The sequence below is a fragment of the Daldinia vernicosa genome, assembly GCF_022497035.1.
Source record: "Daldinia vernicosa strain CBS 139.73 unplaced genomic scaffold F5Y00scaffold_61, whole genome shotgun sequence".
In the NCBI taxonomy this organism is placed as follows: domain Eukaryota; kingdom Fungi; phylum Ascomycota; class Sordariomycetes; order Xylariales; family Hypoxylaceae; genus Daldinia; species Daldinia vernicosa.
Genome location: NW_025953977.1, coordinates 26,473 through 38,057, shown reverse-complemented (window position 1 = coordinate 38,057; position 11,585 = coordinate 26,473). Strand labels below are relative to the sequence as shown.

The following is an 11,585-nucleotide window of genomic DNA, read 5'->3' as shown; positions in this document are numbered from 1 at the left end:
TGTGGGTACATTCTACCTACACACATGTACATAAGAGGTAGTATATAAGTACTTCTGCGCCTACCTCGCGATAGTACGGTACTTAGCGCCGAGGGAGGACATGCCTTCTTGTGATACCACAGCTATATACACCTGATGTACTTTAATAAATACCTCCGTGTAACAAGAATCCATCTCGCATAGGTACATATTTGGAGGCAGATGCAGAACGTTTGTGAGGAGGGGTAGGTAACGCCATTGCCATGCGACTACTATTCAACATGGCTACCTGTTTAAGTATAATCGACCACGAAATAGGTATTGTACTGGAAATAGTAACTAAAAGAACTACTACGTAAACCAGCTTAAACAAATGCTTACCACTTACCTAGGTAACTATTCCACAACATGTATTTCCCACATCCACATCCACGAGTCTTCAAGGGCGACTCGACAAGGTTTAAGCTTGCAAAGTCCGCGGGCGGCAGTAAACGTTCCACTCAGATGGGTTTACCCAAACTTACCCAACTCACCTAGATGCGAGACAGTCCGTCTCTCGGGGGAAAATTCTAGTGAGGCTCGAGACGGCAATGAGCTGACGCGCCCCGTCTTGTGTGTCGTATTCCTATCCAGCGAACTTGGGTGCATTATACTAAAATATTTATCAAGGCTCTTATATACTAGGTTAGTTACCTATCCACTCGGTTACAAGTTCCTCAAAGCTGAGTGAGCAGTGATACTGACGTCATGTGCTACTGAGCATTCGACCAATTTTGGAATTCTAGACAATCTTGTAAGTGAGTGTACCTAATCGATCAATCATTTCTCACAAAAGCATCATAAAAGTTTCCCATGGCTTCAATTCCTTCGAGCCTCGCACTCGGCTCCGGCGTGGCAGCCACTATCACTCGGGTTTTGCAAGTTTGATACCTACATTTGATAGTTTAGACCAATGGGGGAATACCTAAGCTTGTTGCTGCTGCTGCTGCTGCTGCTAAAGTCGCATATTTTGTACTCAAGGTGGCTACTTGACTTGGCTTGCCTGCATTGTGCTTGCTGCTCGCTGCTTGCACTTCTACATACACACACGCGCACGCACACACGCAGTATGTAGTAGGGTTGGATGCTCCATACCTCTTAGCTGCTGGCCCGTTGGCCACTCCGACTGGATTTCTACCTGGGCAGTCAAAAGGAATTGTCGTCCCGTCTGCTGTCTTACCACACCGTATTCGATATCCGCTATCTAAGTAACGATGTATTGGATATTGTGTACGGCTTCGTGGATTGGTTCTAAACCTTGCCGCACAACGAGCCGAGTCTCCACCGGATTGGTACGTGGACTTCGTGCGTAGCAGATGGGCAAAATGGGTCAAGAGATCGCGGCCCATCTCCCCTCTCCATCTGTCGGGAGTGGCTGGACCCTAGAAAGCCATTCCTATTTGTGCGTTTCTTCCGTCGGCGTCGCTCTGCTGTACGGCATACAAACAAATTCGTTACAAATCTGATGAGGAGCACATACTTTCCTATTTCGCTAGACATGCTGTTTAGTTGTTTACCATACAAGAACCCTGTAGCCTTGTGCTGCCCTGAGGTTTTGCGGTTTTGCAGTTTTGCAGTTTTTGCAGTTTTGCAGTTTTACAAACACCTAAAGCACAAAGCTTACACTCTCATTCAGATGTGGCAAACCAGACCCCCCCGACTCTTTTCGATCAAACACCTAGCCTTCTTTTGCTCTTTTCGCCCCAGCGATGATCAGCAAGGGGGTGGACGGATGGTGGGCACTTCACCACCATCTATTGGCAACTTATCGTCACCGATATCTTGCGAAATGCTTCATTTAAAATTAACTTGAGTCGCAATTTTTATTAAGCAGGCTAGCAATTAGCACGGAATCGGCTAAGAAATCTGAGAGAACTGGAGAAAACTCCCTATCGAGGTTGCTATCGCTTTCCCCCCCCTCCTTCCCTCCTCCCCCTACCCCTACCCCTTACCCCCCCATATCCATCAGATAATATGTCGAGTGACGTCACAGCATCTGCACATCTGCATGTGCACCCAGCCCGACCCAACAGGGAATCATCCCAGGGTCTCTGCCCGCTCTATGCCAGGTCTTGGCTTTCGAAACACACGAGGCAATCAAATGCTGTTCCATGCGCGAAACTGCCCCGATTTCCCTGACTTCGAAAACGAATCATATAGGAAACCCGGATCATCGGCTCTTGATGAGATGACAAATGGCCCGGATTCGTAGGGCTATTGGAGCGTAGCGCCGGATTCGAGAAACGGGACACGCGATAATCCAGGGATCACTGCGGACTGTCACCCGTATTTTGTCCTTTTTTGGTTTCTTCCAGCTCTTTTTTTTTTTTTTTTTTTCTTTTTTTTTTTTGTTCTCTAATTTTTTATGAGCATGTAGGTGCAAAATGGAGCCCTGATAGGCGATGGGTCGTTTGGTCGCCACGATCCTTATTCATAGGGACAGCAAAAAGACCCTTTTTCGTCTTCCGTATGTCAAAACCCCACAAAGGAACCGTCAAGCGCTTAGCTGCTGAAAGGAGTGGCCGGAGGTTTCCACTTAGGCTACAGATATTTCTCTTCATTTTACGTTGGTCACCGTTCTATGTTTAGTCGTTCCGGTTATCTCTCGCTGAGCCTCGCCGAGCGTGGAATAGCGCCCGGCTAGAGGGGCAGAGGGGGTAGGTATTATCCACGGGATGGTACTAAGGTGAGCTAAAGAGGTTGATTCCCGCGGTCCCTCAGTTTCCTTCAGCTCCTCTGTAAGTAAGGCCTAGGCTGCATAGCTAGCTGGCTGGGCTGGCTGGCTACGCCCCGACAGCCCGAGCACGCGAACAAAGTCGAGGTGAAATTACATACGCTAGCGTTTCGAATCGTGGATCTCATTCGTTAAGATCACGGTCAGATACCTAGTTGGTATTTGTACAATTTGCAATTTGCACATACCGTCTTATCATAGAAATGAAGGGTCAGGATTTACACTTTAAGATCCGGGTTCGTCTACGGAATATTCCTCGGGTGGATCTATGCTGACTATCAAACCAGTACCGAGGGTTCTCAAGATCTATTAATCACGCCGTTTAACTGTTAGTTTCGATATATTGCACTTGTAGTCTAGCCGTCTAGCCTATCGGTCCAAGCGAGGTTATCACGCAATCCGACACCGCTAGATCTGAAGACTCCGCCCATATATACACTACACTATGTCACTACGCGAGACTTCTAAATTGCTTGCCATTTATGTATACGCGTACAGCATTTTGACAGTTCCGACACGGCCGGTAGTGTAACGGAAAATTTCCGTATCCTAGTCTCTCAATTTCTTGCAAAGCCGGGAGCCATCCCGGCCGCGGCGGAATCTCGAATATACGGGGGGCATAGCGCTGAATTAGCGCTGAATTAATCATATCGCCGAGCTATAATTTGATTGGGATTATCGCATCCCTTTCGGAACATGGCCGTAAAGAATACCTCAAAGCAGCTAACCTAAGCTAAGTCCCAAAAACCAGGTCTGTTAACCACAGAAAAACCGAGTAAGCACTTAACAAGATAAAATGAGGTGTACGCGGCACGGATCTAGGTCAAAGATAATAACTTCATTACCTATTCCTAACGCAACCAGCAAAAGGATCAACCCCATTCCCGCGTATTATCATAATCTGGAAGATAATGTCGATGTTGATTAATATCGTATTAAATACCTACATACCTACTAACTAGGTGTTGCGGCTTGTTCGTAGTCTGGCCCAACACCACCAAAGGACCAAATATGACTATTCTCCGGGAATCAAGTACTGTCCGGGAATAAGATATGCCCACGGGGTACCGTCACATCCTCATCTGAACTGTCAAAATCTGTGTTTCAGCTTGAGAAGATCGGCCACGGACCCCCTTCCCTTCCCTTCCCCCAATCTGCTGCTAATCTACAAATGCCTTGCGTGGGAATACTAGGTAGGTACCCAACCCAACACTTAGCAGGACGCACGAGCGAATCTCAGGGCCTGGGGGACAGCAAGGGCGGGGAGAAGGTGGGCGCGAAAATTTGGGAAATTCCGGGGTTAGACGATTATTACATACTATTACTGCCCAAGCACCAGTTATTTTATTTTATGTTGTTTTATTTTATTTTTCTTCGTTTTTAATACGCCCTTTTCCCGATTATTTTTTTTGTTTTCCAAACATGGTCCAGCGCAGAACCACCGAGTGGGTGAAGATCGCCGACGGGCTCCCTCCCAACTCATCCACCCAGAAGTTTCAAAAATGCTCATGTGATGGACCTTGGTTTGCCCAACCATCGCACAAGAAGACAGGCTAGGAGGTAGCTATGTAGATAGCTACACCGCGACGGCGCGAGATAAAATAAATACCCTTGGTGAGCTGGGGGTTCCGCACTGAATGTTGGATTATGTTATTTCGTTCCTTACTTTCGCAGTCTGGTACATAGTGAAATCACTACGGGCAAAAATATAAAATGCTAGTTACTGCTATTACTAGTTGATAATCTGAATCACGTATTGGTGTTATACGATACGTGTGTCGTATGTTGCCGACGACATGATCATCCGTGAAAATAGCGAAAAAAAAAATGAACATAACGAGCGCCGAGAAGGCGAAAAAAAAAAGGAAGCCATTCGCAGTGTCCTGTTCGCCTAGCCGACTTGTTTGATAGGGTAGGTAAAATGTAAAATGGTGTCATATAATACACCACATGGTGGTGCTCTAGCCGATCGCAGCGATCTGCGCGCGAGTAGTCAACTACCTTAATTACATGTCATATATTAGAACGATCTTCACGGCCAGTCCGCCTCAAAACAGCAGCGACGCGCGATAAAGATCGGTCGTAGTTGGGGCGCAGGAACAGCAAAGCCTTTTTTTTGTGTTTCCCCAATATCACCATCACATCCCAAGAGCCAATGTGAGCCGCCCCCGGAACCACGTACGGTTAATATCTACTTGCATTTGGTCCGAGTCTCGTGGGTAGGAAACCTACGTGAGTATGACAACAACAACAACAACACGTTTCGTTGGACCGGGGCCGTATATATGGGATTTTTATCATTGCTTCATTCATTAATCGTCGTCACTTCGTGTTACTTGGACAGCTTCATTCTGGTGTGCTATGTAGCTACATAACATTAGATTCTCGGCGGTTGCCGTGTGATAAGATAAAAAAGAAGACGAAGAAGAAGAAAAAAAACAAGAACAAAATGGCAAATCGAAGACACCGCTGAGGATTACCGCTCCTGGTACAAAGCGAAATAAAAAGACAATTCAAGCGCCCGTGAAACCTCCAAAGCTTGCTTCGTGAGGGTATCTAGTCGAATGCCAATGCCGCTGAACTTATTGCCTAATAACGCCTTACACTTCCACTCGTCTGTAGATAAAGACAAAATGCTACGAAGACGTATTTGGGGCGGTACCTTTTAAGGTTATTAGAAAGCATTTGAATATTAAGCTCTCCGGGCCCCCAAATACGTCAGTCTAACCCATCATACCGTCTCTCCTTGTCCTACCGCTGACGTCCTTCCGCTGACGTCCTTAGAGACCGAGCTCTTCAACCCCACACAACTTCTTTCTCTGCTCGACGTCTGATTCGACCTGATCCTCTAGAATGTAAGACTAACGTCGCGGAACACCACCCCGACCGAAGCCGCCACCGGTCGAGTTCCAGCCTTGGGTAACGCTCTGCTTCACTATCATGGCAGCAGCCGCTGCGGCAGCCATTCGCTCCTTTTGACGGTGTCTCTCCTTGAGGTATCCAGCCGCCTCGGGTCGCATGCGCAAGATCCGAAGGATCATGTCATCGGATGGGTCAGCCTGGGCTTCCTTCCGTTTTTCTTCTTTGGCCCGGCGCATGGTACCAAGGTTCCGGCTCATCATGATACTTTTACCCCTGCGGATAGTTCCCATGCTCGCGAAAGCCGGGCCGCTTTGGGAAGGGCTAAGCGATACGCCTAACGACGCTGGCGCAGAGAGACGATTGGAGCTCATCTGCCCCTGAAGCTGCTGCTGCTGACGTTGGGCGGTAGCCGCGGCCATACGTTCTGACGTACGGATCAGATTTTCGGTAGAATCGAAATAGAAGAAGTTAAGTGAGGCGAGCTCGTGATACTTAGGCGATCTAAGGACTTCGGCGGGAACGCCAAGGACTTCGCCATCTTCGTCTCGCGCGTTGAAGAAATCGAACAGGAGTTCAAGCCACTTGTAGACAACATCGAGCTCGCGCTGGGTAAGCGGCCGTTGATTAGACGGCTTATCCGAAAGCGGCGGCACGAGGAGGGCTTCGATGGCCATGAGCACTTCTTTCCACAGACGGGTCATAACCGCAACCATGGTTGCCTCCGTCAACGTCTCTTTCATAGTAGCAAAGTTTTCGTTAAAATACGTAAAAAGAGACTGTAACGCGTTTTCGATTTCGGTATTTGTGATTTGCGGCATCGTGGACGATCGTTTAAAGAATGAATTGACTTGCGAGGCGAGATTGCGCCCAAGGAGGTTTCGCAAGGCTTCGTAAGATAGTGATGCGTTGATATGCCGTGTGAGCTTTATGCGAATTTAGTTAGCTATTTGTCCAAGTGATTTCGGAATTGGGGAAGAATCTACCTTGTCTGTAATTTTACGGACCATATCACGCTCCGTCCTCTTCAGGTGTCGGAATGCTTTGCCAAAGTAGAACTGTATGTCATCTCGTTCTCCTTCCATGCTTACTCTTAAAAGTATCCTCCCTTGGGTGTCGAGGTCAAGCCAGAATTCTCTAGGAAGGTAATCGCTGAAATGTATCGGGTCGAGTTTCAGCGAGGTTCTACCTACAAAATCGTGGTCGCCGAAAGTATCGTAATCCCAGATCGTAGCCACGATGTTAAGAGGGCCGGAGACTGTTACGTCGACCGACTCGTCCCAACGGGGATTGAGAGACCTCATAACAATTCGCGTTTTGTGTAAACGCTTTTGGTACTCGTCTACAAGTACCACATACGGATCGCTTGTCCCGTTCGGATCACACGCTTTGATTTCCTCTGCTTCGACAATCTTAATAGTAAAGACGTACTTAGCCGGCCTCCTGACCTGTTTCCTAGGTCCATCAACCTTTGCTAGTATGTCAGCACAGGCATCCACATTCATGGACTTTTCGAGCTTATCCAGCTCTTGCATAGCCCATTCGACATTGTTGAGTTTTACCAGGGACTAGAGGGTATGTTAGTATCCAGTTGAAATAGTACAGTCGGCATTGATCATACCTCTGGATAAAATTGAAACGGTTCGACTTTCTCTTTAGTATTCCAGGCATCCTTGGCGTATTGCATGAACCTTCCTTGCGTCGTTTGCGATGCTGCTGCCGCCTCTTTCTCGTTTGGTCTCGGCGTGTCCATCTCCTTTATAAACTTCTGATCTACGATCTCGCAGTACCGAGCAATGCTGTTGGCAAAAATCTTCGATAGCGCGGTCATGAACCGAGCATGGTGGACGTCGTTATCCCACTCTAATTTGAAAACCTGATCAGCGGTCTGGTGAAATAGCTGGAACATATCGATTATTGAATGGCTGTGGCGTTCGGAGTCTAATGAAATGTGATCGGGTCCGTGACCTCGTACTTGGAATGGATCTTGCTTGATGGCTTCCTCAACGAACTGTTCCGCTCGGGCTTCCGCGTTCTGGATCCAACGCCAGACAAAGTCAACCAACAACTCTTCAACGTCAAAAGTAAAAGCTCGACTAGGGAGAGAGGATCTATGAATGCGCCGAATCTCCACAAGTTCCTTGTACAAATCGAAACCATCTTCGAGAGGTAACTCTTCTCCCCGGTCTTGCGCGACCTGCACGATCCTCCTTATCAAATCATGGGCATCGTCTTCGAAATTGGGAAACATCGTCTCCACAAGTACGGTTAACGGGTTCACGCCTAGAATCTCTGGGTTTTTCTTGTAACGCTTTTGAATCCTCTCGCAAAGCTTCACAACCGACTTGCCGAGTTCGACTACATGGCTAAAGTTCCAGTCCTGTTGACTACGGGGAACCTCAGCGTCGAGAAAACCACGATAGACGACTGCAGCTTGTTCTTGTAGGCCAGACTGCAGTAGGCGAGCGAAATCCTGTGCGTCTTCTTCTTTCCGCGAGAAGTCGGGGTCGTTAAAAATATGATTTTGTAGCACGTGAAGCGCCGGACCAACCGAGGGAGGTTTTGGTTCGTAGCAATGCATTAAAGTATCGTAGAGATCGCGAAGGAGAGCATCATTTACTGCTTGTAGTGTCTGCTGATACACAGTGTAATCTGCAACAGTCCACTTGCTCCGCTCTATGGTCGCTAGGGTCTCATGATAGAGATAGATGTGGGGAGGCTTCTTGACTTCTGGCGCCGGAATCTTCACCAACTCAAAAGCATTATCCAGATCAATTACGGTGAACATTGTATCGGTGAACCTGCGGGCTGCTACTTCTAGGAAGACGACTAGGCGGGTGACCTGAGGGATCCGCCAGCGGACACACAGCTCTGTAAGGAGATCTATTGACTGCTTTGAGAACAAACTAGATTCTTCGGCCTCCCCATTGTGCATAGCATCATACTCAAGGGCGTATTTTGCAATGACCTTGAAGAATTCGCGAGGCTCAGGAGGGATGAAAGTGTAATTTGCGTCGTCGACAGCTCTGATACTGCCAGTGTCATCAAGCGACATAGATCCAAGGTTGAGAATGTTGTCCATCCCGTACATGGACACCCTATTCGCTATTCCTTGTTCTGGATATGACCTATCTTCTGAATATACTGAGGGGCTTCCAGGTAATGGTTTATCAATCGGGCTGATAGCGGTGGATCTTCGAGCTAGCTCTGGGCGAGCTGTGAAGATTTCCAACATCATCTGCGAGAGGAAGGGCGCCTCCGCCTTCTTCCACTCTTGGTACGCTTCAGCGGTGTTAAAGTCTTGACCTCCCAGGGTACCACTCATGTTGGAGTTCAGCCGATGCTGGTATGCCTTGAGATCTCTCAGGGCCGCTTCTTCGGTCCAGTTTTGCCGCTGGGCATCAATGTGGCCCTGGACGTCAGAATGGGAGAGACCAAAAATCTTAGCAACGGATTGGACCATGGGCATATCCTTAATATCGTAACTAAGTGGCACTACCACTTCAATCGTATTTCCGGAATTCTGGCCTGTGTCAATGAAGAGGTTCTGATCGTTGGTCAAGAGCTTCTTTTCAAGGGTGTTTAACCTGTCCAGGAGATCTGCTTTATCGCGCTCGTGCCCCTGATCACGTAAGATGCTAGATAGAAGTCTTATGAAAAGCGCGAGGTGCCTGTCGACAAGAAGCTTCCAGGAATCGTCGCCCGGCTCGTGGCCAAGATTACAGGCCTTGGTAGCAGCCGAATAGAAAATTAGCACTAACGGCTCGACCTTGCGCTCCTTGTCGATATTCTTTCGAAAGGCCTGCTCGGTAAAAGCCGTGTACGCTTGCGCAAACGTTTTTTTGACAGCAGCATCGTTATAGCCAGGTATTCTTTCAGCACCCATGATAACACGTTCTAGCCTCTTTTCTAGCGGAGTTCGAAATCCATGGGGGAGTTTAACGCCACTAGAATTCCCCGGAACGAACTCCTTAACTAAATCGGCAATGTTGGACGTATGAGTCCGCGGGGGTGGTTTCGGTGCGGGAACCCATTGCTTTCGTTTGGTCTTGGGCTGGAGGAGATAATGAAGATAGGCGACCCGAAGGGCGTAAGTGTAGGAATCGTCATGGCTTACGGCTAATTGCCTAGCTAAAGAATCGGCACGACTCCGTCTCTCGCTATTCTGTAAGCTGCTTATGCGGCGGTCGAGCCGTTGGAACGATGTCCTCGAGGCGGTCGACATAATACAAAGCGAAGCTAAGTTGGTCTTATGAACTATTGCTCCACGAATTATCTGCGCCGCATGGTTTTAGCATAGCAAAGCGAGACCTGCAAAAATTGGATAAGTGGGAGACTAGTTAGGAAGATTGTGAGGGAGATGACGAGAATAGTGTCGGTCAGGCGATGATAATGTTAGGTATGTGATTAGGTAGTGAGTGTATGTGGTTAGGGATGAGGGATGTGGTATGTGGGTTGCAGGTGACGCCGCCGGCAATTCGAACTAAGTTTTACAACTAAGTTTTACGTCTAGAAATAGATCACAATTGGGCGGCTCCTGGGGGTTGGGCTTTTCCTTTTACGAGGTGCAGGGAGGTTCCACAAACGTCATTAGGGTCATTACTATGTAGGGTCATGTACCTTTTATACCTTATTTCCCCACAACGAACTCGATAGGGGGAATTGTTACCTTAGTGTATTATTGTACATGTCTGTATTAAGTTTAAAAAGCATTGAAGGGAGTTGAGGGGGTCACTTCCATACAGATTCGCACCCAATGGAAGTCACTGGATACGGTTCATTGTCGCATAGTAAGACCCTTTAGTTTCCCTTTTTGATCTTCTTCGGTCAATACCGCCAACCGCCAATCTCTTTTCCAATACCTTTTTGTAAGTCACATGGGCTTTTAGTGTAACGCAGTATGCTTTCTTCTCGAATACGGAAAATTGAGTCTTTTTAGAAAGTTCCAACTATAGAATTGCACTCAACTTGGGGATTGCGCCTGGTGGTCAATATCGTATGCGATGTGCGGCATACGGCACGTACTTCTCGTAGATACGTCCTGCAGGCATGCGGGTAGAGGCGCGCGTTTAGGGTTTCCAAGTTCTTCTAATGTTTGATTGGTTTAAATGTCTCTTCAACTTTTTATTAATAAAAATGATGCAATATTTGAAAATTTAAAATATACAATTGTTTTGTATAAGATTGATGTCTTCGCCATGGCCTAGTGTCGTAAAGATATTCCATCTCAGATTCTCAGTGAGATATGGTCACTGGGCAGTCAGCTATGTGCCGGGCCGGACAATCCTACCTCTTAGGACTACCTTACCTAAGTTTTGTCATCGAACCTTAGGTACGTAAGTGTTATACCAAGTGTTTACATATGGGGGTAGTGATATTTGTAAAGATGGCAATTCAGCTTTAAGGGGTAGTAATTGCAAATATAAAACCATGGTGGCGATACGTGCTATACATAAGACTAAAAGTAGATGAGACAGCCTTATCTATTAACCTTAGACTCTTCAAAGACACTAATCGCTCTTGCGATACGCACAGGCATTACGGAAGTCCCCATCAAAAGTTTTGTCCATACGTGCCACCTGACACCATGCGGCAGCCAAGATTAGAAATGTATACAACATTTTAGCTTTTATAACATGTCCAATTTTAGCTTTAATATGCGAATGAAAATATTAAAATTGGATCTATTATAAGTATAAAAGCTTCTTTATACGCCTATATAACTTTTATTGTTTGAGAAGAAGATTTTGAGTTATTATGTATAAGCGAAAGTAGTGTACTATGGATAGTACATGCGCTCGATGGCCTACAGCTGTTGCCAAGCCCTGTCAAAGCTAGTCAAAAGCTAACAAGGGCTGGCCTATGGACAAAACTTTTGATGGGGACTTCCGTACTGATAAGCACAATGTTGGTTCAAATAGAATTCACTCCTTCTTCATTGTGTTATACCTTTATACCTTATGTAAGCGTCCTC

The 11,585-nt window shown here is 47.0% G+C and overlaps 1 protein-coding gene across 1 annotated transcript; it reads right to left on the bottom strand.

Moving 5' to 3' along the window:
* Window positions 1-5,040: 5,040 nt before the first annotated feature.
* Window positions 5,041-10,099, bottom strand: F5Y00DRAFT_247041 (uncharacterized protein). The gene is made up of 3 exons (XM_048009238.1): window positions 7,233-10,099; window positions 6,598-7,179; window positions 5,041-6,537 (listed from the first exon to the last, which is right to left on the bottom strand). Exons 1-3 carry the CDS (start codon window positions 9,834-9,836, stop codon window positions 5,614-5,616), a joined length of 4,110 nt encoding a protein of 1,369 aa, XP_047861041.1. The 5' UTR covers window positions 9,837-10,099; the 3' UTR covers window positions 5,041-5,613.
* Between the last annotated feature and the right edge of the window lie 1,486 nt (window positions 10,100-11,585).